The sequence below is a fragment of the Spermophilus citellus genome, assembly GCF_964194105.1.
Source record: "Spermophilus citellus genome assembly, chromosome: 4".
NCBI classification, from domain to species: Eukaryota; Metazoa; Chordata; class Mammalia; order Rodentia; family Sciuridae; genus Spermophilus; species Spermophilus citellus.
In genome coordinates, this window is record NC_138185.1 from 137,595,675 (window position 1) to 137,623,018 (window position 27,344).

Here is a 27,344-nt window from a genome sequence, read left to right on the forward strand (position 1 = left end):
CAGTGACAGAGCGCTCACCTACCATGTGTGAGGCCCTGGGTTCGAGCCCCAGCATCACATAGATAAAGGTATTGTGTCCAACTACAACTAAAAAATAAACTTAAAAATCTTTTCCCCTAGGGACTGGGGATGTGGCTCAAGCGGTAGCGCGCTCACCTGGCATGCATGCGGCCCGGGTTCGATCCTCAGCACCACAAAGATGTTGTGTCCGCCAAAAACTAAAAAATAAATATTAAAAAAAAATTCTCTCACTCTCTTTAAAAAAAAAAAAAATTCCCCTAAATTAAAAAAGAAGCATTTTTTAATTTTAGTGTTAAGACTTTGTTAGATATGAAATATATGGAAAGGATTTTCTGGGCTAGGTTTTTTTGTTTTGTTTTTTGTACTGGAGATTGCTTTACCACTGAGCTACATCTTCTGCCATTTTTTGAGACAAGGTCTTGCTAAGTTGCTTAAATCCTTAGTAAATTGCCAAGTTTGACCTCAAACTTGCAATCTTCCTGTCTCAGCCTCATGAGTCGGTGTGATTACAGGCATGCACCAAACATGCCCAGCTTCGGGAATAGTTTTATCATTTATTATACTGACTGCTGACCAGAACTAAGTATTTATTTGTTCATAGATGTAACAATGTTGACCCTGAAGGTAAAGCAGGAACTGTTCAAAAATGATATTTCTCCTGATGGCTATCTGTTCCACTGGACAACATGTACCAGAAACTGTCACAATTTAGTGCCACAAAGCGTCAAGAAACCCAGGTCCTTTGTCCTTTGACACCAAAAGCCAAAGTCAGCATAGGCCTAGGAAAGGCTGCTTTTATCATCACAATTTATAGCATTAAATGAAAATTACCCTTTCAAATAACAGATAACACAATGAAATTTCAGTGCATTCTCAGCCCATGCTGCTTTATTGCTAAAAATATACATATACACAGGTGCAGAGTTTCCAACTCTTAAAACAGTTCCTTTTTACATCAAGGAATAAATATCTTCTTCAAAACTCCCAAAGATGCATAGATTAAAAAGCAAGCTGCCTTTTGTAATACTTCAAACATATTCAATAAAATTCTTTTAACATCTTATAGACCAATGGTACAATGGAATATGTAGAATAGCACATAAATATAGTGGTCAAGTCCTGTACTTAGGGGACAGTAAATAAATTATTGATAATATACACTAATATCCTGAACATTTTATTATGAAGATGAGTATGTGGTTTTAAAATAAATGCCAAGACTCAACTGTTTAAAGATTGAGATCACTGCCAGAATATCTTCCTGACCCTTGGGATAAAGAAAAAAAAAATTTGAGATTCTGGGGATTGGACCCAGGTACTCAGGCATGCTAGCCAGGTGATCTACCATTGAGCTACACACCAACCCTAAAATGTATTTTAATTGATGACACGCCATATCATAAGAGAAAAACATTTTGAAAATCATAATCATAAGCCATCTATTCTTTTAAATGAGTAAAATTTAGTTTCTGGAGAAATTTAATTTGAATTTTCATTTTCCAAATAATCTAAATATGCTTAGTGAATAACAGGGAGGGTCTAGACCTTAAATCTTTATTGATTGGCAGACATGTTATCAGTAAGTGGCAAAGAACATTTACATACGGGATACACCTTACTTTCTATATTTCTGTAGAAAGCAAATATCTTAATGACAAACTTAAATAAATTCTGAGCCACCGAAATCACCATTCCATTTAATACATCCCAAAGATATATGTAGCAAAGTCCTGAAGCAAATACGAAGTTGATTTCAATCATAGAACATGAAACCTGGAAGAGCCTAGTGAAAATCGTGTAGTCTTATCCAGAATTCTCTATTTAGGCTTCTTTCAGACATTATGAATTACATTTGTACATTATTTCTTATAATCACTAAGGTTACTACTTCTAGGTTCTTGTTTTCTTTTGCAACCCAGGGCCTTGCGTGTTAGGAAAGCACTCCACCACTGTGCTATACCCCCAGCCCTTATGCTACCACAATAAGCTGGTGTTTTTTTTCATAAAATAAATGTCAAGGTTATCCTTGTTTTTTAAAGAGAAAAGTTTTCACCTGTGTACCTGGGATCAAAAACTCTTAGGGAAGAAACTGCATTCTCACCAAGCCAGGCATAAAACTCTGGTTATTAATAATAAAAAAGTTTTGAATACAGTAACAAGAAAGAAACTACATATCAGCAATTTCATAACTTTATAAATGAAAGTCTCCCTTCCAGGATCATCCAGAACAGTTGCTTAAAACATCTAAAATATGCATATATTACTTTTTGTAATGTGATTTCACTATGGTGCCCAGCCCACGTGGGCCTCAAAATCCCGAGCTCAAGTAACTTCCTTCCCCTTAGTCTCCTAAGTATTTGGAAGTCAGGTATGTGGCACAACACTTGGCTCAAGATACTAGTTTTTCTCCCCTCCCAGGAGGCACTTTACCACATCCCCAGCCCTTTTTATTTTTTTGATAGGGTCTAGTCAAATTGTTGAGTCTGAAATTGAATTTGTGATCCTCCTGCCTCAGCCTCCTGAGCTGCTGGGATTACAGGGGCGTGCCACCATGCCTGGCTCAATAACTAGTTTTAAGAAACCCCAATCAAGTCTACAAAAACTATATCAGACAAACCCCATACCTTTACAGACTGCACACTAATTCCCTATGTTGCTATCCTTTCTGAAACTCTGCACCTCTCTGATTATTATAACCACTGCAGCTCATTCAACATGCTTAGTTTGTGTCTTGTTTTCAAACATGCTTGGGGGGGTCTATTGGGACTAGGAAAGAGGTTAGGGTAAGCAATGTTATGCCCTAATGCTGACAGTTTGAATGTCTTGTGGGTGCCCCTGTTTATCTTTGACTTCCCATTTTGAATGGAAGTAAGATAATTTTAATTAGAAAATTAAAACTAATAATTCAATAAATTCAAGCTATTGGTTTAAGTATCTATTGCTTCATTATTAAATGCATATATAAAATTGCTAATAATAACCACATAACACTGAAAAATTTCAATCATGCATTAGATCAGTATGGACCCACCACTATTGCTTATACTTTCAATCAGACCCAGCTTTAATAAACATGCAGAGTAAAACCCTTGAATCAGAATTATGGAAAATAACAAGGAGACATGCAAAATTTCAACTGAAAATTTGAGTTAATAAAGTAATTGCTTAGAAATGCAAGCAGGTGCTCCACATCTTCACAATGCTACTTCAAAAAAGAAGTATAAGCATACACAAAAAGTTTAAAGTTAGGACCCCTTATAAAGGCTTATAGGACCACTTATAAAAGGCTTATATGTAAATCCTGGCCCTTTTGGATAAAGAACCATGTAAAACCCTTAGATAAAGAGAATTAAGAGATGCACAGTCTTATGTAGCAGTAAGTTTTCTTGGCCATTTATTGACAGCCATATCATAGAAAAACATATGTAATATACGGGATGATGAAGAAGCTCTTGGGCAGAATAGTTTCTTTTCTGATTCACATTAATGAGCATTACCTGTACAGCTCCCTGGGGAAAAGTAGTTGAAGAGCAGAGCTAATACAATGTAAACTCAAGCATCAGTGCCCTGAAATTTAGCACAGCCCTCTGCTTTTTAAAACCATTAGCCAAGGGATTCTTCCAAATTGTATAATTAATAGCCAAGCAATGTTCTGAAAAAAACTAGAAGCAATTTGCTTGCACCAACAGCACCATGAGAATGTAAACTCCTGAAGGCCAAGGGTCTCTTCATATTTTGCATATGACAGGTACATAAAGAGTAAACATGAGACTACAATAACTTTGAAAAGCATTTAACCACATACTTTCAGACTACAAAAACTTGTAGCATACTTTAGCAGTTAGAACTATTAACAACATGGTTGTTAAGGATAATCTTTAACTGTTTGAAATAAGTGAAGTGTTGACATCAATGTAATTAGTAGCCATGTCCTCATGATCATGCAGATGTCTGAATATTGCTTGACTGTTCCAATGTCTAACATGGACTGACAGTATAGGACATTTAAAGAGAAGCTACAATCAATATAGCCCTTCCTTGTCCATTGGAGTTGCCATATAAGAATTAAAGATTCAAGTGATTCCGAAATCTATAATGCTTATCTTTTAGTCCCCCTGCCCCAGGAAAACAAAGGTACACAGACCTTTTCAGGGACCTTCAAGGTGAAAAATGGCCAAGCTTGGACATGAGGTAAAGTAAGTAAGAAGTCACCCTAGTTTCACTGTTACATCCTGAAGTGAGCTGTGCAATTCCTCAGATCAGGAAAGTAGTTTGCTAGGTTCTCCTTAAAATAAGTAGTCAAAGGCCACAGGCATTGTCACAACTGCATTAAACAAGGTATCACAAAACCAATAGTCTTTGGCTATTCCCCAGTCCTCCTGCTTCTTACCTTTAAATCATAACTTCCTTAATCATAAACATGAGGAAAAGCAAGCTAAACAAGTTCTTGGCTTTTAAAAAAAAATTTTTAACTCTAATCTCTCTCTCTCTCACACACACACACACTTTTCCTCTTTAAAAAATGTACCCAGGAAGCCAAAAGAGAAAGGTGACAAAGCAGAAGAGAATACCATTCTATACAGTAAATACCTATTGTAACATGGAAAAACCAAAGCAAAAACCCCACCTTGACTTCACTACGGCTGTAGAGTGCATTTGTTTCCATATTAAATACTAGAAGGATTTCACTTCAATAACTCCAACCCTCTGCTTTAAGAAACAAACAGGGTCTTTAACCTTGAAACATACACAAAAGTTATTTCTCATACAGATAAAGTCATACATTCATACTGTTTTAATTAAAAGAAAGTACCTTTTATATGATCTGTACCTAGATCATCTTTTTCATTTTGTTAACTCTGTTGATCACAGAGCCCCACAAACTCAAGTAGTAATCACTTAGTCTACTGTACAGCAAATGCAGTGTATTATACATGCAAAACCGTTATTGCTGCTAAAAGTCTACGTCTTGAAAATTATTAGTTCATTTTATGGCTTTTAAAAAATTTTTGCAACAGAAATTTCCTTTCCTATACACTGTGCTGTTTTATATTCATTACCTTTTTCAGAGTTTTAAATTTTAAATTCTTTTCAGAAATGAATCTTCCCAGGCACAAAGCTTTAAGTACACTATAGGGATCTAAACCTGGGTCCTCCAGAGATTTACTACTAAAATCTACTTATTATTGATTGCTTGTTCATGAGGATGCACCACATTAGAACAGTTTTGCATTTCCTAGCTTTCTAATGTAGAATCTGTGCTAATAAATCGTGGACTCTTAGTACTGAGATTTGAAAAACACTTCAGAAAACTAACAATTCCCAGTTCTCAAGACGACGATTAGAGGTAGGAATTTCTATCTTTTGCTTTCAAAACAAAAATGACTGTTTTATTTCTACAAGGGAAAACAGAAAAAAGGGAAAGTTATCTGTGGCTTACTGTAACCAAGGGCAAGAGTCCACTTATTATTATATGGCAACATAGGTAAGCTCCATTTAACTATGTTTCCAATGCTCATGAAAAGGTCTGAAATCCCATCAGTACACAATTTAGCAGATTCAGAAATAGAAGAGGCTGAAACAATCTAGGACACTCCCAAACCATTGATATAATTCTTGCATTAACGCACATGATGCTGACAGGATTAGTAAATAGTCTGCAGATTATATAAGCACTCAATGAAGCAATTACAGCATCTTAGTAGGACATGCAGAATGTAAAACTATTTGTAGATGCAAAAGGAGTAAGAATGAACCCAGGACATAATATGAAAACAGTATAAGAACAAATTGACCTCAAATTAACAGCAACAAGAATCATGAAAATGGGGCCTCATTTTGACTTGAGGTTTTGTGAGATACAAGGCTAGCTGTTTCTAGCCAGCTCATGGAAAGCATTTATATCCTCAAATACGATGTTTCTAATGGTGAACCCACATTTCTATTCATAAACAATTGTTTTTGTCCTTAATCTCCTTTCCCCAGGGAGAATATCACAGATTCAGGTATTTATGGGAAGAAAAAAAAAAGTCTTATATAGAGTTTCAACTCTTTTTACACTATTGGTTATTATCAATAACTCATCCTGAAGTTTAAAATTATTACTAGGATCATGCACTAACCCCTAACATGGCACTATAATATGCTACCAAGCACTAATGCTTACAAAACTATACACATCTCAAAATGGAAGACATTGGTGATTTTGTTGTTCTTAAACAACTTGTAACATTTGTCCACAAGTATTAAAATATACATATATATATTTCTATTGCACATATCCCGTTTTTGTTTGACTTTTCAAAGGATAAACTGCCAACTAACATGGATGAGCAAAGCAAAGGAAGCACAAATGCAGATTGAAGCATTTCTAAAATTAAGTTTTTGCCATCAAGAAAGGGACCAACATAGACCAGAGAAAAATGCGAATGTATTAAGTAAATACTGGGCAACTACAACCGGAATATGCCCATGTTGTTAAACGTCATCTAATGTCAATCATGTAAGATGTGGAAACATTTCCTTTGAAAGATATCATTAACACTGGTTCTCAGCTATAAGTTGAAAAAATGCTGAAGGAGGCAGGTCTGACACCTGTTCAAACAAGTGGATCAGAGTTGTTCCACTGATGCTTATATCTCTTGCCCCATGACCCTACCCAAAAAGTTGCCAAGAAGACATGGGGGAGATGGATATGACACACCTAGAAGGTACAAATTCTCCATGATGACATTCCCAACATAACAGTGGGATATATGTATGTAGGCTTTCAGTCTTGACAAGTCCAAAATAGTAAAGGAAAATATTAAGAAGTGGCATAAGGGGTTATTTAAAGAAAAATCTAAGTTACCTTTAACCAAAGTTATTTCTCTTATCTCTCTCAGTAAATGCTCTACATTAAAAGAAATTTTTAAAAAACTATATATATTTTATCTACACTATGTATTTTGTGAAAAAGCTTTTTTATTCTAAATCAAATTAGTTCACCAATCTAATCATAACAATGCTCAACATTTCCCATTTTTGGCAATTTCTATCACTCTCAATTTTTGGTAAATCTGCCCTGTGTTTCCAACATCATCGCACCCATGGCCCTCAGCAACCATTCCAGAAAACAAAGATGATCTAATTATACTACCTGTTCTTAATTTCATCTAGTAAGTTTAAAATTCTTTCTCTACTAAGAATCATTAATAAAGTGTCCATGCTTCTTATGAAAGGCTTGACATCATACAATGCTCCTGTTTGTTTGAAAGCAAGAACAGTTTTCCACTCTAGTCTTCATCATATAACTGTTAAAGGGGAAAAAAGGAAGGAAGATCCATATTTCTTGTTTTTTTTTTTTCTTTTCCCCAAACCCTGAATTTCTTCTCAATCTATAATGAACAAAACACAAAATCCACATTTCTTAGTGGAACTATTTTTCTTATTTGAGGTTTTTTTTTTTTTTCAGATCCTGAATTTCTTCTAAATCTACAATGAAACAACCAGTGGATTGACAACATTGGTTCTGAGATAGACCCACTCGGTAATGAGAAAGTCCAATTCCAACTGGGGAAATTTACCTGAGTCCCAGCCTTTTCAGTTTAACATTACACCTACCACCTAGAAAAATAAATCCAAGTACCCATCTGGGTTGAGAAAAGAGTTACTTGTGACTTTATAAAAAATGGAACTATGTAATGTAAAATTCCAAAAAAGTCAAATGGTGCTACATAAGACATTTTTCTTTTTCTTAGGAAAAAGGAGTTATATGGAAACTTCTCATTATCTTTTTCTTCTCTTCTATGTCCAAAGTTGAAAGCAGGTCATACTATAGGGTCCATCTCACCTTCTTATCTAAAAAACTACTTTTCTTCCAGTTTTGGCCACACGGAAAACTAACTCTACTGTGCTATATGACTCCACAAAACAGGATGAATAAAACTGTAATACAGCAGCCTCTCATCTTAGGAAGGTGAACAGGGTTCCATCATGGACTCAAACTGGGTTGTTCGCTTTTACCAGTCTTTTAACTAAATGTAAGCATGCACTCACTTAGCTGCTACACAATCCAGTCCTTCTGTAGAAGAATGAAAAAATTTAAAAAGAGCAAATGTTCCAAGACTTGAAAAAGTAAATAACAGATTCTGTCTCCAGGAGAAAAACCCCTCCTTTCATCCAAAAATGTGGATTTACACATGTAAAAATATGTATTTGTACAGAATCTCTTTAGGTATCAGATATGAAATCGATCTTGATATCTTGTCTTTCTGCTTCTTTATCACACCAAAGGGTTAACTGCAAAACTGGACCTTCATTTCTATCCAGTAAATCTGTCACAAGATGAACCAGGATATAGAGATATATGTAACTTTTTAACATCTTTTTCTTTTCAAATTACAACAAATATTTGGAATTTACTGCTGCAGTCTCAAATGTGCTTATCATAATAGTGGCCGAAACTGGAAGACATTTTTAAAAAAACCTGAAGTCATCCATACTTGCCATTTATCAGTCTTCTTGTTTGGAGCAAAAGGCTAAGAATTCACAAATACCACGACCTAAGCACCTGTTTCAAATTAAACGTCAGCCTTCAGCTTGCAAAATAATTTTTTGATAATTAAGCAAATTGCAGAAGACCCATCAATTGCTTTTTTTCTTCCGGGAGAAGTCAGCAGGATAACTGCACCCTAAGGGCTTCTTTCTGTGTTGAATTTGAAAGGTGGAACAAAAGAAAAGCAATCTTTTCCAATCCAAACCATGGAGGTAATGTGTAGAAAGGTATCCATATTTCAGTAGGGAAAGTGGCTGGATAAAAGAAGCAGGACTACCCGCTCTAGAAGTCAACATAGAAATACCTAGAAATATAAAATAAATTAAAAATAGAAAGATTAGGACAGGTATTTCTTCTACATGAGCTTACTTTTTAAAACAATATTTAAAATATACATAAAGAAACAAATACTTTGGATTATACTTTATAAGAAAATGTCCAATCGTCACACCAAATTCAATAGTCTTTTTTTTAAAACTGGGGATTGAATCAAGAGGTACTTAATTACATCCCCAGCCCTTTTTATTTTCTATTTTGAGACAGGGGTCTCACTAAGTTGCTCAGGGCCTCACTAAGTTACTAAGGCTGGCTCATCTTACTTTCAGCTGTATAAGAACAACAGTAAGGGTCTGGGGCTATAGCTCAGTGGTACAGCACCTGCCTTGCATGTGTGTGGCACTAGGTTAGATCCTCAGTACATTAAAAATAAAATACACAAAATAAAGATAAAAAAAAAACAACAACAACAACAGTAAGAAAAAAAAGAACAACAGTATGCAAAAAAAATTTTTTTTTGTAAAAATATAATCATAAGACAATATACAGGGCTGGAGTTGTGGCTCAGAGGTAGAACATTTGCCTAGCATGCATGAGGCACTGGGTTTGATCTTCAGCACCACATAAAAATAAAGGTATTGTGTCTACCTATAACTAAAAAAATAAATAAATGATAAAAAAGACAATATATAATATTTGGTCACCAAATGCAAGCATGTAAAAAATAAATCCAGTTCATTGCTGCTGAACTGTTAAATTTACAAAAATAATTCAAACACAAAATCATAAGTACCATACAATTCCACTCGTATGAGATACCTAAGTAAGCAAATTCATAGGGATAGAAAGAACAGGGATGATTTGGGTTTGAGTAGGTAGAACAGGTGAGGAGTTATTGATTAATTGGTAGAATTTGAGATGATATAAAAATTTCAGAAATAGATACCAGTTATGGGATAATATGGGACATACTTAATATCAATAAATTATATACTTAAAATAGTTAGAATAATAAGTTTTGCTATGTATGACATAAACAAAATCATATATAACAAAACCTTAAATTATTTCAGTTTACAAAAATGGTCTAAAGCTACTGGCTAACTAGTTATCTAGTGCACTGTTTTTAGTCTGTTTCATGTGTTTTTTAAAAAACATTTATTTAGTTGTAGATGGATACAATATCTTTATTTATTCATTTTTTACGTGGTACTGAGGATCGAACCCAGCGCCTCACACGTGCAAGGCAGGCGCTCCACCACTGAGCTACAGCCCCAGCCCTATTTTCATGTATTTTTAAAAATAAAAACAACAGAGGCTGGGGTTGTGGCTCAGCGGTACAGCACTTGGCATGTGTGAGGCCCTGGGTTCAATCCTCAGCACCACATATAAATGAATAAATAAAGATCCATTTACCAAAAAAAACAAACAAACAAACAAACAAAAAAAAAAAACAGGGGCTGAGGTTGTGGCTCAACAGTAGAGTGCTCACCTAGCATGTGCGAGGCCCTGGGTTTAGTCCTCAGCACCAAATAAAAAATAGCCGGGCATGGTGACACACCCATGTAATCCTAGCTACATGTAAAGCTAAGGCAGAAGGATCACAAACTTGAGGCCAGCCTCAGTTACTTAAGCAAGGCCCTAAGCAACTCAGCAAAACCTTGTCTCAAAATAAAAAATAAAAAGGGCTGGGGATGTATCTCAATGTTAAGAGCCCCTGTGTTCAATCCCTGACACACCTCTTAAAAAAAAAAAAAATCTTTAAACTAAACCTGAATAGCCTCTTCTGAAGATTGAAGACAAAGTTCTGATTGAAAGCCTAAGAAAGAAAAATGTAAATTAATTCAGCAGCAAATCAAAAGGAAGAGAAAAAAATTTGCATTTGTTGCAAAGGCAGCAACGGAAGTGAAGCGGACAGAAGATTCACAACCTTAAGACTCTATAGACAGGGGCTGGGATTGTGGCTCAGCAGTAGTGCGCTTGCTTAGCATGTACAGGGGCCCTGGGTTCAATCCTCAGTACCACATAAAAAATAAATAAAATAAAGATTAAAAAAAAAAAGAAAAGGGTCTATGGACAGGGCTAGGGTTGTAGGTCAGTGGTAGGGCGCTTGCCTCTACGTGTGAGGCACTGGGTTCAATCCTCAGCACCACATAAATAAATAAAATAAACGCAGTGTCCATCTACAACTAAAAATATATTAAAAAAAAAAAAAAGAACCTATGGGCAGCAGGGCTGTTTCATTACAGAAATTTAGGCTAACTCAGCCATTAGGCAGTTCTGTTATCAACTCTAAATATACCTCGCCAACATAGATAAAAATGTAAAAAGACACAAATTCCAGATATAGGCAAGGAAACCAGAACTATATACTTTGATGCACAAAATGTACAAGTAAATTCCCTATAAAGCTAGTGTTTTGCTAGACACTTTTGGGTCTCTGAAGTCACTTGCTTGGTGCTACTGATAAGATGAGTAACTTTGTTATTAAAAAACCTCACTAGGGGGCTGGGGCTGTAACTCAGTGGCAGAGCGCTTGTCTAGCATGTGTGAGGCACAGGTTCAATCCTCAGCCCCACATAAAAAGAAACAAATAAAATAAAGCCTGCCTCTAAAATAGTTCCAAGTGACTTGTATCTTGGTATTCAAAACTTTCTATAGTCTCCTCTGACAATGTATTAGGGACACTCTATTGTATGATAAAGAATTTAACTGGCTTTGTCCTAGGAACCTTAAATTCTCAGAATTTAAAATCAGTGAGCCAATGGAAAGTAAACTCTATCTAAATAATCAATGGGTGAAAGAAAAAAATCAGAAGAGAAATTAGAAAATATCTTGAGATAAATGAGAAAAAAAATACTAAAAATTTTCAGAGCTGAGCATATTTACAGACACCTATAATCCCAGCAACTTGGGAGGCTAAGGCAGGAAGATCACAAGGTCAAGACCAGCCTCAGAAACTTATTGAGGCCCTAAGCAACTTAGCAAACCCTGTCTCAAAATACAGAGGGCTGGGGGATGTGGCTCATCGCGGATGTGGCTCATCGGTAAAGTGCTTCTGGATGCAAGCTCCCATATTTAAAAGCAAAAACAAAATTTATGTATATAGTGAAAGTAACATTAAGAGGGAAATGTACAGCTATAAACATCAACATTAAAAAAGACCTAAGGGGGCTGGGGATGTGGCTCAAGTGGTAGCACGTTCGCCTGGCATGCGTGTGGCCTGGGTTCGATCCTCAGTACCACATACAAACAAAGATGTTGTGTCCACCGAAAACTAAAAAATATTAAAAATTCTTTAAAAAAAAAAAAAAAAAAAAGACCTAGGGCTGGGGAAATAGCTCAGTGGTAGAGAGCTTGCCTAGCATGGGCAAGGCATGGTTCTGATAGCCAGTACTTTGAAAAAAATAACAATGAAATCTAAGTGAATACAATCTAAAACTTGCATAGTAATATTTATTTTTTAATGAGTTCATTTCCTTCCATCTAATTAAACCTATGTTTCTGATAGCCAATGAAAAATTATAGGTTAGGTAACTGATCAAATTTTTCCTTTTTACATTTTTTATATTGCTTCTGTTAAAATACAGAATATGCACCAGTAGTGGCAGTCTGTAGTCCCAGCTAATAGGGAGGCTGAGGCAGGAGAATCATTTGAGTCCATGAGTTTAGGGCCAGGAGGGCAACATAGCAAGACCCTGTCTTTTTAAAAAACAAGGATACATATATGTAAATAAAGTACTCAGCTATCAATAATTTATAGTCAATTTAATATTCATCTTTTGTTGCTGCTTAAATATTATTTGAAATGATTAGCCTACTACTACTTACCGGCCACATCCTGAGTTCAGAATTTTGTTTTGAGATGAATAAAAAGCACCTAAATGTAAGGAAAGTGTTCATCCTGTGTGACAAGAATTCTGAAAAATAAAAATAACATTAAGGTAAGGATATAGCCATCACTGGTGCTATATGTACTACTATAAAAAACTCACTAATACAGGGGCTGGGATTGTGGCTCAGCAGCAGAGCCTAGCATGTGCGAGGCCCTGGGTTCGATCCTCCAGACCGCACTAAATAATGAAGATATTGTGTCCAACTACAACTAAAAAATAAATATTTAAAAAAATCACTAATACAAACAATTCAGAAGAAACAATTAGCAAAAAGTTACTCTCTACTGCACTGGCACCTACTTTCAAAAGATGTCAAAACTCTTGAAGTGGTAGATTTATGAAACACTTTCCTCTTTTCCTGATGAGACTATCGAACTTTGTTCCTCCCCGGAAAATGTATAATGGTGCATAATATTTCCAGTAGTTGTCATCTACTTAAAACCTTTGCTTTAGTGTACAAACACTCTCCTCTGTAAGAATGTTACATTATTTTCTTCTGGCCAGCTCTTTTTTCCTTCTCTTGGATGAAATGAAAAAATGGACAAAAGCAACAAAAAAGTCTCAATTAGAAGTGCTTCTTTACGCTATTTTCAGTTCTCCTAAATCCAGGGCCAGCAAAGAGCACATAATCTATAAAAAACATTCATTTGTATTAATATTTCCATTTGAACTCGACTCAACTAACCTGTCACAGTTTTAATAAGGCCTTACCAATTCAGAAACCCATTAGCAGAAACGCATGGAATTTAAATGAGATCCAACAGGGGTTATAACACTCCAAATTAGGAACAGAGACCCCACAGAGTTAAAAAGGAAAAGAATACAAATGTCTGACAGTACTGATGCTATGCAACCTGAACACCTTACACAAATTACTTTCTAATAACATTGTCCAAACTATTTCTTTGTTTAAAAAAGCTCTGTAAACTCACTCCCTTACTTTTGGATCAGAAATCAACAGTGAATACCACTGTGACCTAGCTTCAGCCGAAATTAAAAGCGTCATACAGCCATTATAAGACTTTCGAGGACAAGGACAAAGCTGCTTTCTCGGGATCATAAAAGTTTGGGAGGTAGGATCAGAAGCGATTGGATATACTATAGGTTCGAGATACACAAACGCTAATGAAAATCCAGGGGTAACCTGTTACAGGAAATCTCAAGGTCAACGGGCTGGAGAAAAAAATACTCAGGGCCACAAAAGGCCTCAAATGACACTGGAGCCTTAGACAACTGCGTGGGCACCAAGTCGTGAGACGAAAGATGAAAATAAATCAATAAAACAAAGAAATTCTTAAAAAAAATCGGTGGCCGACAATCGGCTGCCACGAAAGCCCAGTATGTGTGAAATCCCCTGGGAACAAACCGAAACACAATGGCAGGCAAAGGCAAGGCACAGGGAAGGGCGGGGAGCCGGGAGGAGGCTTGAACAAGTAGACTGAGGGACACACCGGGACGGTGGTGTGGGTTGCCCTGGGGCGGCCAAGGATGGCAATTCCAGCTTGGAAGGGCTCTGTTACCAGCAGGCTCCCGCACACTCGGTGCCCGGACGGCTGGGCAAGACACAGCCTCCTTGTCCCCTCGTAGACTCCCTTCTCGGCTCACCTCACATGGTCCATCAGATGCAGTCGGCTTCCCGGGGGCCTGCACGCCCCCGGCCCGAGGCCAAACGGCCGAATGGCCGAGGCGCTCCTCACTCCGCCATCTTCGCTTCTTCTCACGTCTGCCAACCCGGCGACCGGCGGCTCCTACAATCCCCGCCCCCTCCTGAGTATTGATTGGACAACGGCTTGCTTTCTCGCGCGCGCGTTCGACTTCCGCCACAGGTTGGCTGAAATGCACGTCAATCAATAGCGTTCTTCCCTCATTCGATTTTTTTTTTTTGATAGATTAGGTCATTGGATTGAGGTAATTGGGGAAAACGCCTTTGTAATTCATTTTTTACGAATGTAAAATTATTTCCGCGAAGAAGCAGTGTCACATCTTACTGAGATAATGTGATTAAAGGTGTAACTATTTTAAGCTACTGTTAGGTTAAACTATAGTACTAATGATTTCATTCTCAGATTCGAAGTTTATTAATTCTAGGCGTTAACACAACACTTAGGGAAACAATGGTTCCACTTGGTCTCTGGCTTTGATCCAGTTACACTTTTTTTTTTTTTTTGACCAGGGATTGAACCCAAAGGGGCTCAACCACCGAGCCACATTCCCAGCCCCATTTATTTATTTATTTATCTATTTATCTATTTAGAGGCAGGATCTCCTTAAATTGTTTAGAACCTTGCTAAATTGCTGAGGCTGGCCTTGATTTACGATTCCTGCCTCAGCCTCCCAAATTGCTCGGATTATAGGAGTTATGCCACCGCGACCAGCGATCCAGTTGCATTCTTAAAAAGCCTAAATGTTGGCAATTGTTCCTAGCTTATATGTTGTCTTTAAATCAGGAACACATGGGGCTGGGGCTGCTGCTCAGTGGCAGATCCCTTGCCTAGCTTGTGTGAGGCACTGGGTTTGATCCTTGGCACCGCATAAAAATGAACATAAAATAGGGGCATTCTGTTTACAACTACAAAATAATTTAAAAAACAAAAAAATAAAAATAAAAAATAAAAAAATAAAAGATCAGGAACATAGCAAGGACATGGACTCCCACCGTTTCTATTCAACTTATTCTGTTCAACTTTGTAGTAGGGGGGTAGCCAGTAGGAATAAATAAAGGTAGAGAAACATAAGACATCCCGATTGGGAGAAATAAAACTGCCTTTATTCAGAGATGGAATGATCCTTTGTAGAAAATAATAAGGAATCCACAAAAACCAAAACTTGTATGTTTGTCATGGTCCCAGCATACAAATCAGTATAAGAAAGCCAATTGTATTTGTGTTTACCAGAGGCTGAGAGAGGAAGATGGCGACTTCAAAGCCAGCCTCAGTAAAAGCAAGGTGCTAAGCAATTCTGAGACCCTGTCTCTAAATAAAATACAAAATAGGGCTGGGGATGCAAACCCGGGGCTTCACACATGCCAGGCAAGTGCACTACCGCTGAGCCCCAGCCCCAGCCCCAGCCCTTACTCCCCATCCTTTTTAAAAATTTTATTTTGAGGCAGGATCTCCATTTCACCAGGCTGGCCTTAAATTTAGGATTCCCCTGCCTCAGCTTCCAGTGAGCTGAGACTAGAGGCCTGTGCTACCACTCCTGGCTCAGGACAGCCACTTTTGAAAAAGAACAAAGTTGGAGGAATTCACTACCTAGTTTCAAAAATGACTACAAAAGCTATAGTAATCAAGATGATTTAGTACTGTCATAAGGATAGGCAAATAAGTCAATGGAACAGAACTGAGAGCCCAGAAAGAAACTGTTAATTTTCAACTAAGATAATACATAGGGGAAAGGATAGTTCTCTTCAATAGAGGATACTGAAAGAACTGATTGACAATAAAATCAGTTTATTAAAATATCTCCATGATTGCTCAAGATAGCCACTGTCCCAAGCCCATGTCCTCTTTATTGCTTCACACACTCAGGATCCTCCCACATTTGCCCTTTATCCAGCAACTGAAGGGTTACAGCCCAGCAAAGCAAAGGATCTCCAGGAACCTGCTTTAGCCTTTTTTTTTTTTTTTTTTTTCTGATTAGTCATTGCAACATTAATTGTAAACTATTTTCAAAATAAATTCCAGACACAGGTGTTTTTTCTTCCTTGGGTGCAGACAACTAGAAAAGAACCAAATGCAAAATATATGATGTCAACTCTGACAATACAGACTACATCTCATTCATTTCCTTCTAAACACCACCTCATTTCATGTTTAGAAATTGTGTGTTCCTAAAAGAAAAACAAACTTGTTTATCAGCTCCCATTTTTGTAAAATACTGTTACTACTAAGACATACTTTTTTTTTTTAAGGAGAGAAAGAGAGAGAGAGAGAGAGAGAGAGAGAATTTTAATATTTTATTTTTTAGTTTTCGGTGGACACAACATCTTTGTTTGTATGTGGTGCTGAGGGGCCACACGCATGCCAGGAGAGCGCGCTACCACTTGAGCCACATCCCCAGCCCCTAAGACATACTTCTATTTAAAGAAATTGTATTAAGCTAGGCTCAGCAACCCATACCTGTAATCCCAGCAGCTCAGGAGGCTGAGACAGGAGGATCACAAGTTCAAAGCCAGCCTCAGTCAGCAACTTAGAGAGGTCCTAAGCAACTCAATGAGACCCTGTCTGTAAATACAAAATAGGGCTGGGGATGTGGCTGAGTGATTGAGTGCCCCTGAGTTCAATCCTTATACCAAATAAATAAATAAATAGAATTAGTTAAAAGTGGGGGGCTGGAGATATAGCTTAGTGATAAAGCACTTGCCTACCATATGCAAGGCCCTGGTTTTGATCCCCAATACTGCAATTAAAAAAAAAAAGACATTCTTTAAGCATTTCTATCAAGATCTAATTTTGGGGATATTGTTCCTAATTTGAACAGTTCTAGTTATTAGGAACTTCTTCCTTAGAATAAACTAAAATCTGTCACCCTTTTATTTCTATCCACCATTAAATTCAATTAAATTTTATATATAATATTTACAGCAGGCACCAATTTAATCCTCACAGCAACCCATGAGGTTGGTATCATTATCATCATTCTTATAAACCTTATTTTACTATGGAGGAAAAGGATATAGGAAGGTTATATGAATTGTCTAAGTTCATATAACTGCTTAAGTGGCAAAACCAGGATTTGACCCACCCACACATTGCTGAATTATACATTAAACTACCCTATTATGTTCTCTAAAAAGTAAGAGAGCCTTTTGAAAACAGATTCTTAACAATTTGAATATAGCTAGTGTGGCTTTTTTAGGGTTAAAGTCCTGGTTCTCACCACTGCCCAACCTGAGTTGCCCTGAATCCCTTTACCATTTTGCTTCTTAGAAACACATTTTGACAGTATCCTTCTTTAATTTTTTAAATTTATTTTTTGGTAGTGGGGATTGAATCCAGGAGCACTTAACCACGGAAATTACAGACACGTATCGCCATGGCTATGCCCTGCTTGTTCTTTGATTAAAAGGTAATGGCAATGGCGGGAGATGTAGCTTAGTGGTAGAATGCTTGCCTGGTATGAGCAAGACCCCGGTTCAATCCTCAGTATCACAAAAACAAGTAGACAGGTGCGGTGGTACACAACTGTAATCCTGGTAATTTGGGAGATGGAGATAGGAGGATTACAAGTATAAGGCCAGCTTGAACAACATAGTGAGATACTGTCTCAAAGTAAAATAAAAAGTGCTGGTTATATAACTCAGTAGTAGAGCACCCCCGCCCCAGTTCAATCCCCAGTACCACCAAAAAAAAAAAAAAAAAAAAAAAGTGGTGAATTTGAAATTTGTGATATCTTAAAATACACAGGTGTGTCTTACTTGCTATCTTTTTTTAGGCTAATTAGAATAATATGCATTTGTCCTCTTCAAATTCTAGGCAGCCCACACCTGTAATTCCAGCAGACAGGAGGATCACAAGTTCAAAGCCAGCTTCAGCAACTGTGAGGCACTAAGCAACTCAGTGAGACCCTGTCTCTAAGTAAAATATAAAATAGAACTGGGATGCGGTTCAGTGGTTGAGTGCCCCTGAGCTCAATCCCCAGTACTCAAAAAATAAGAAAAAAAATAATAAAACATAAAAAAGACTAGAGATGTGGCTCAGTGATTAAGCATCCCTGGGTTCCATCCTTGTTATTTACAAAAAAAAAAAAAAAAAAAAAAAAAAAAAAAAGGAAGGTAGCTCAATGGCAGAGTGCTTGCCCAGCAGGAATAGGTCCTGGTATGACAAAAACAAAGTGAGGGATTGTGATTCCTCTAAATTTGTTCCTTTAAAAAAAAATTTTTAAATTGGGTATTGAACTCAGGGGCACTTGACCACTGAGCCACATCCCCAGCCCTATTTTTGTATTTTATTTAGAATCAGGGTCTCACTGAGTTGCTTAGCACCTCACTTTTGCTGAGGCTGGCTTTGAACTCATGATCCTCATGCCTCAGCCTCCTGAGCTGCTGGGATTAGACATGTGCCACCATGCCCAGCTGCTCCTTTTTCAAGACTGTTTAATCTTCTAGATTCTTGGTGTATAGTTATTCAAGTATCATTTTAATATACATCAACTACAATCCAACCCAATTTCTTCCATTTTAACCACATGAATTCAATGAGACCCAGCCATGTTTTACTGATGTCAGCAATGCAGTGCCTATATCACTGATCTTACACACAAATTTAAAAAGTCTTTGAAATATGTGAAAGGGAAAGTACTTTGGCATACTTATTTATTTGTCAAAACATTCACATCTCACTGGGCATGGTGGTGCACACCAGTAATCCCAGTGACTGAAGAGGCTGAGGCAGGGGGATCATAAATTCAACACCAGCCTTAGCAATTTAGCGAGGCCCTGTCTCAAAATAAAAATATTAAAAGGGCTGGGGATGTGACTGAGTGGTAAAGCATCCCTGGATTCAATCCCTAGTATCAAAAACCAAAAAAAAAAACCCCAAAATATACATTAGAATCTTGCCGTGTATGATGGTGACTCAAGAGGCTAAAGCAGGAGGATCTCAAGTTGAGGCCAGTCTTGGCAAGACCTTGTCTCAAAGATTAAAAAAAGAAAAAAAAAATGTGTGTGTGGTGGGATGCTTAGGCTGAAACTCAGAAGGTAGAATGCTTCTGAGTAGCTCAAACAAAATCCCAAAACAAAAAAATGTCAGCATCTCAGTTATCAATTTCTTCTCTATATCTTCACAAACCATGGATTCTAAAATTCTCTTGAGGGATAATGTAAATTAGAGTAAACTGTTTCTGAAATCTACCCTTTTCCCCTTTTGTACACTTTGCTATGGCTTCTTTCTTTCCTATATTTTCCTCTGACTTTTCAATGATAACTACTTAAAATGCCCCTGATCACCCAGGCACAGATTATATGTCACTTCATGTTTGTGGTTGTACTTCCCCATCTTCCAGGAAGAGACAGCACAAAGTACACTTAAAAATTAGCACATTCATTTTGCTAAAATTCAAAGTTTTCTTTGAGACAAAGACAATTATGGGAAAATGTTCATAAAATTCAACATCATGACAGTGCCTTTTCTCTTCCATTCATAAAGCTGTTCCTAGATTATTAAGCCTCTGAGCCATGTTATCACACCAACAACTTCTGTTTCTAAGGTGATAAGGAAAAGGATACGACTTCTGTACAGAGGAAAATAGAACTCACTAAGCTCAAGCAGGACACATAGTTTTGTGGTACAAAGATCCAGGTATATGGGCTGGGGATGTGGCTCAAGCGGTAGCGCGTTCGCCTGGCATGCGTGCGGCCCAGGTTCGATCCTCAGCACCACATACAAACAAAGATGTTGTGTCCGCTGATAACTAAAAAATAAATATTAAAATTCTCTCTCTCTCTCCCTCTCTCTTAAAAAAAAAAAAAGATCCAGGTATATCCTGAATTACATACAGTAACATTTAATTTTCTTTTTGTTATTATCTGGGATTTTCACTTAAGTAAATTTCTATTATGCTGAAGCTAAAAGCCTATAATTGCCAGCACATTTTAGACCTTGAGGACTTGAGATCATATAAACTCACATCCTATTACCTTTAGGGCTAATAGGCTGCTTACGATTATTTTATCTATACTAGAATGTGTACAGGACTATCTGGCTTTTCATAGTATCTCCTCATTTATAAGCTTCCCTTCTTGCATCTAGAGAGACCAGAAAAGAAACTGAATCTTCAGTGGAATAAATGGGAATGGCCAAGACTAACAAAACTAGGCCTATGGGCTGGAGTTGTAGCTCAGTGGTAGACGCTTGCTTAACATGTGTGAGGCATTGGGTTTGATTCTCAATACCACATATAAATAAATAAATAATAAAGATCCATCCACAACTAAAAATATATATATATATTTTTAAAAATGGGCCTAGAGGCAGACAGTGTGAGCTCCTAGATGAATACTTCTACTTCTACTTCACATGTTAGGTAGCAGCAGAGTACACTTGTATTCATAGTTCAGACAAAGACCTGAGTAAGGAACATCCTGTGTTAAAGAAGGAGCCTGCATTACAGAAAATTCTTGAAAAACACAGACAAAATCAATCGAGTTGTTTTGTTTTAACCACAAGTATTTATTGATGGATCAAAGAATACAACCGTAATAGGACAATAAGGCACAACTGTGGATTAAAAGTTTGCTATACAGCCAAAGGAGTGGGGAAGCCATAATCTTAGGAACTTTAAAAATGCAAATCAAGGAGACTCTGAAGTACCTCTCTAGCGATCAGTAACTGACAATTCTTTCCTTTTATACAATTCCTATATTACATCACTTGATCACAAAACTGATACTTCTTAAAGAATTTCTCATTCATTTATACTTGAGCCATCAAGCCTGGCCACTCCCCTGTTCCCCACCTTTATCCATCCCTTTGTAGCAATATTTGTTAGCAATTCCCTTCCTAAAGATTGTTTAACACATCTTGAATAGCCTTCTGAAGCAAGGAAACAAGCAAGCAAGCAATGAGTCAGGGGGACTATAAATTCAACATGAGGCGGGGGAGATAAATGAATAGACTCACAGACATTCATAGGATGGCAATGGCCAGATTCAATGAAGTCTAATTAAGCTGACTTTGGCAGAGAAGTTGCTCTGGCTCACTCAAAGTCCTGTAATGCCACCTCACATTGTCTTACCAGGGTCAGACCCCTTGTTTTTAAGGGATCAGTGGTGGCCTATACAAGGAGCTATGGAGATAATGCAACCGGGCAGCTAATGACACAATACATTCAATGCTTTGGACCTGTATTGGGATTGAATATGGATTCCAGCATTAACATTTGCCAATTGTAAAGTTCATAAATAATTTTGTGCAAAACTTCAAAACACTGAGGACCATCTTTAACTATTTTGGACTTGGAAAAGTTAGACACTTCCATAACAACAGTCAAGTGGAAACATGAAGTGAAAAACATTCCAGTGCACTAACAAGGAGGCATAAACCATGCTGCAGAATGTAAACGTAGCAGGTTTTATAAGACGCCCAGCCATCATGTTCAAAAAGTTATGAAAAGGTCCCTAAGAATGCTGTCAGAACAGCTATTCTGGTAGCAACAGTGTCCCAAAGCTAAGCAGACCTGTAGGCATATGAATATTTTCTGAATAGTGAACACTGCACTCATAGGAAAAGCCATGTAGGTACATAAGTCGAGAATCAGAGGGCAGAGGCAGAGCAATCCGAGTAGGCCACACAAAACAGGTGGCTCTACACTTTTCAGTTATCAATTTCTTCTCTATATCTTCACAAACTATGAAATGTTTTCACCAAGGCCAGCTTCCAAGAAGGATATCTCCAACCTTTGATGACAGAGCAGTGCAGAGGAAAGGGTCACATTCTTCCAAGAGAAGTGTTGATTACCAAAAAGCTCCTGGAAAGATAACATCCTAGGTACTCATTTAAGAGTGAAGGTAGATAAAAACTGCCAGACCACTGAACTATCCTGCCAAGTCAGAAATACATTTAACAGGCATAGTTTGGGGTGTTAAGAGGAACACAGGGAATTTTGAGGCTCAATAAAAAGCAGGAAGGCTGAAAGACTAAGTGGAGGTAAGTTGTATGACAGGGAAATAAGAAGCAAAGGACATATAAGAAGGAAGTAGGAGCATGCTAAACCTCGCTGAAAGGAGTCTACATCCAGTTAGAGTTTTGCTGGCTGGTTCTTGGCATGATTCCATCTCTTTCTCAAACTGGATGGATGTGTGGCATTGAGCAGCAGAACAGGGGAACATGGTATTTATAAATGGAGAACTGGTAGATGGATACTGAAGAGAAATAGACTGGATGTACCATTCTGTAATGCCCTGTTTATACACCAAAGGCAGTTTGTGTACACAGAACATATTTGGGGTTGTCATGCAACAGCAGTAGTATTCTGGGAGAAGGAGAATGAAGGGGTGGAGGTGGGGTTGGTGGACAGGAGGACTCTTAAGTTCCAGTTCTTAAATACTAGAAAGCAAGGAACAGTTTGGTCTCTGTCCTTTAGTGAAGAAATCGGATGCTCATTTTCTGTTCTACATCCACCTTCTCCAAAACCTGGGGTTAAAAAAACCAAAAGAACAATTATAGTTATAAATATCCTAACAGTTCTAAGCACTTTTCTAAATAATGTCCCCCCGACCTCCTGTGTAATAGAATTTAACATTTTCAAATCGAGAGGTGATTGACTGACCTTAACAAATTCTGTGAAAGATATAGCACTGTCCCCATCCTGGTCAGCCTCCTGGATGGTCCTGTCTGCAATGCTGCCCAGCTGCTCATCTGAGATATTCACTCCAACCATCATGCGTAGCACCTACAAGACCAAAAGCCAGGAATTATAGGGGATGTGGGAGTGAGAGGGACTCTTTTACTAAGATTTAAGGTAAAATCACTAAGTCACTCCCCTCTTTTTTTTTTTTTCTTTTTTCCTTCAGAGGCAAGAACTAAACTCAGAGCTTTGCACATGCTAGGCAAGCACTCTGCCACTGAGCTAAATTCCCAAACCCTATCTTTTTCCTTTGATACCCTCAAATTTAACAGCTAGAAAGCTAAAACCCTAATTTGTTATCTAGGCCATTTTGGACAATAATGTGAGCAGAACTCTTTGGCAAGGTCACTAGATAGGAAAGCAAAGCCTTGTTGAAGGAGAGTCCTTTGCATTTTGCTAATCTTTATTTTTCCCACCCATAATATAGATATGATGTCTGGTGATACAGTAGCCATCCTGGAGCTATGAGATGAATCACGTGCTACGGATGTTACAGCAAGCCTATGGCAGAAGCCAGGTTTCTTAGACATTATTTAGGTACTATATGAGCCTAGAAAACCTATTCTCAGACTTTTTGTTGCATGAGGCAAACATGTCAGTTGGTTTGGTGGGGCTTTCTGGAATCCCACCTGAATGCTGTCCTCTTTGAGGAGATGTATTAAACATTAAGCAAGGTATTCCTGGGGTATGGCCCAAGAAATGTAAAGCTCCTTGAAGAGGTACATGCTAAATTCTTTCTTAGAAAAATAACAAGCACAATTAAAGGGCTATGAGAACTAAGCAAAGATAATTTAACACTGTTTCATCAAATGTATCTTAAACTTAACAAAAAACCCACCACCCACAATTCTTCTAACATCTTTAGGGTATGAATATACTTAAAAATTTGATACCCTAAACAAAATATGTAATTTTAACAATGTGATTCAGACAATATGCAAAGGTTGAGGCTTCATGTGAAATGGGAGACAAGGAGCTTTTGTGATGCTTCACATTACAGCAATCAGCCACCTCTGTGTTCAAAAGGGAAAAGCTGAGTTTTTCTTTCACAGGAAGGAAGCCCCTCTAGTCCAATGGTTGAGAGGTCTTCCTTTCCCCTACTCTTTTACATCCTTCTCCAACCTCATGAAATAGATTTTTTAAAAGTATAGGACAGTGGGCTGGGGTTGGGGTTCAGAGGTAGAGCGCTTGCCTACATGTGTGAGGCACTGGCTTCGATTCTCAGTACTGCATGTAAATAAATGATTAAAATAAAGGTCCATCAACAACTAAAAAAATATTTTTTAAAAAGTATAAGACAGATCTGGTACAGTGGCACATGCCTGTAATCCCAGCAGCCTGGGAAACTGAGCAGGAGGTTTATGCACGAGTTCAAAGCTAGCCTCAGCAACTAGCGAGACCTAAGCAACTTAGGGAGACTCTTGTCTCTAAATAAAATATAAAAAAGTGCTAGGGATGTGGCTTAGTGCCCCTGGGTTCAATGTCCCGTACCAAAATGAAGTACATGACAGAATTTTCAAAAAATAAAAAAAGCCGAGATACTGATTAGAACCAGCACACTTTTTTTTCCTTCTTCTTCTCAAACTAATTGTTTTGTTTTGTAGATAGGGTTTCACTATGTTGCCTAAGCTGACCTCAACCTCCTAGGCTCAGTGATCCCACTGCCTCAGCTGTCATCAATTCATGGACTCCACTGCATGGCTACAAATCAATTCTTGAAAATTATGAAGTTGTACTATTTAGGTACAAATGCACAACTGAAGGATTAAAAAAAGGACAGTGGCTCAGTGGTAGAGTGCTTGCCTCGCACATGTGACGCACTGGGTTCGATCCTCAGCACCACATAAAAAATAAACAAAATAAAGGTATTTAAAAAAAAAAAAAGGACAGTGCTAGAAAAGACTATTTGGGCCAAACCATTTTCCATCTTCTCCAATTTCAAGAGATCAAGCAAATTAATCCATCCTCAAACTTCAGATCTCAGACCAATTATTTTCTAAGGTATTTTACTTTTATAATAGTAGAACTGGATTGTGCATGTACTAGTGTGTTGCATGTATAGGCAGGATGTGACAGGAGTAGTGTGTTTTAAAGTCACCTTGTCTGGTTCAGTAATGAGGATAATAAGGCTCAGAAGTATCTTGACCCCCCCTGTCTCAGTAACTAGTGGCATGAGCTGTCTGCTCATAGGCCAGTCAGTGTTCCTTTCACCTATCCTGGCTGCCACTTATTGTTCCAGTGGGAAGATTATTAGCAAATGAGAACTTTACTATTATTATTATCAATGTTTGGGGAGGGTTATATATATATACCCTATATCAATTTAAGAAAACTTCCCGGGCCAGGGATATAATGTGGTGGTAGAGCCTAGCATGCACATGGTACTGGATTTGATACTGGGGTTGAAGGTTTGGGGGATGATGGAAAAAACAAAACAAAAAAATAAAACAGAAAGGAAACTTCCTTTTATTTCTGCTTTTATAAGACTTGAAAAAATCATGAATAGGTGGATGAATTTTATCAAATGCTTTCTTCAGTGGAGAAGACCATTAGATTAGATTCTCTTCTTTAATCTCTTCATATGGTTATAACTATTTTCTAATTTTAAATCAACTCTGAATTCCTAGTGCAAACTTGCTTTGGATATAATAACATTGCTGGATTCTGTGTGATAATATTTTGTTTTGGATTTTTACATTTAAGTGAATAAAAAAGGTTGGGCTATAATTTTTTCTTGTACTGTCTTTTTTTTTGAGAGAGAGAGAGAGAGGGAATTTTTAATATTTATTTTTTAGTTTTAGGTGGATACAACATCTTTATTTTATTTTTATGTGGTGCAGAGGATCGAACTCAGCGCCCCACGCTTGCCAGGCGAGCCCTTGTACTGTCTTTATAAAGTTTTCATGTCAAAGTTATGCTAGCCTCATAAAATGAGTCTTTATTGAAGTATAAATGATATAACTGGTACATACTTAAAATGTGCTGATGAGTCTTTGTATACATGTACACACCTCTGACACCATCACCAAAAATCAAGATAATTAATATATAACTGGCCCCCAAAAGTTCAACCAGGACATTCTACAAGAATCATACTAAGAACACATGCCCAGCCAGGGGCATGCTTGGAATTCTAGTGTCTCTGGAGGCTGAGGCAGGAGGATCTCAAGTTCAAAGCCAGCCTTAGCAACTTAGCAAGACCCTGTCTCAAAATAAAAATGAAAAGGGCTGAGGATGTAGCTCAGTGGTAAGGTGCCACTAGGTACAGAAGGAGAAGGAGAAGGAAGAAGGAAGAAGGAGGAAGGAGGAAGGAGGAAGGAGGAAGGAGGAAGAAGGAAGAAGGAGGAAGAAGAAGAAAGAAGAAGAAAGGAGGAGGAGGAGGAGGAGGAGGAGGAGAAGGAGAAGAAAGAGGAGGAGGAGGAGGAGGAGGAGGAGGAGGAGGAGGACGACGACGACGACGACAAGTCAGCCATTCTTGAGGGTAAATTCACTACATACTTTTTTAACATTCAATAAGTATCTAGGAACTGCAAGTTACCAGATGTTTTAGAAATTACTGTGTCTAGAAAGATAAACTTTGTTTTCTTCTTTCATTTCAGCAAAATGGTCAGATCCTCTTTTTGCTGGGATAAAACTAGTTGTCTAAACCTAAACAATCCAAGAGCATGACTAGAACTCTGGCCACATAGTTTCTTCCCTACTTCCTCTTCAGGCTTTCTTATCCAATAACAGTAAATAAATCAACTCTTCCTCCAAAAACATCTTTCTTGCAACCAGGTTTGGGCTTAAGGATGAAAATGTGCCATTACGTTTCAGAACTCAGAAGTCAATGTGTCAATGTAACAAAAGTAAACTCTTCTCACCAAAGAAATATATTCCCACCTCAAAAGCAAGGGACACTATCATGATCTTCTCGTTGTTTTGGTTTCTGCTCAGGTAGAAATGTAGGAATACTGTGGATGGGTCTTAAGCTGATCTAAGTAATCTTCAACTTGGAAGTCTTCTCAAGATAATGGATGAATTCAGATTTACTTTAAGGGCTGAGTAGAAACAATTTACTTTTTAGGTGTATATTGAAACGGACAAATTTCCCCATGGAAATCCCTAAATGTGTTAGCCTATGGTCTTTCAGACTCAAAACAAGGGGTAATTTTCTCCCCTTCTGAATTTATAAAAGGCAAAAACAATAAACTGCAATGCTAATAGCATGAAATGTTAGTCATGGATAGTAGAGGAATAGGGCAGTGAATGATTAGCTCAAGGTACACTGG

The 27,344-nt window shown here is 37.6% G+C and overlaps 1 protein-coding gene and 1 long non-coding RNA gene across 2 annotated transcripts in view; both read right to left on the bottom strand.

The window, feature by feature from the left end:
• Positions 1 to 2,919: 2,919 nt before the first annotated feature.
• Positions 2,920 to 14,485, bottom strand: LOC308647736. Its single transcript, XR_014021697.1, has 3 exons — positions 14,335 to 14,485; positions 12,665 to 12,753; positions 2,920 to 8,861 (listed from the first exon to the last, which is right to left on the bottom strand). It is a non-coding gene; the product is annotated as an uncharacterized lncRNA (long non-coding RNA).
• Positions 14,486 to 20,873: 6,388 nt separating this feature from the next.
• CHP1 (calcineurin like EF-hand protein 1) overlaps positions 20,874 to 27,344 on the bottom strand; it is a 55,972-nt gene continuing 49,501 nt past the window's right edge. The window contains exons 6-7 of the mRNA XM_081291759.1: positions 22,996 to 23,118; positions 20,874 to 22,859 (exon numbers count right to left, since the gene is read on the bottom strand). Coding sequence (XP_081147885.1) covers positions 22,806 to 22,859; positions 22,996 to 23,118 — 177 coding nt within the window. The 3' untranslated portion in view covers positions 20,874 to 22,805. The remainder of the gene's footprint in view (positions 22,860 to 22,995; positions 23,119 to 27,344) is intronic.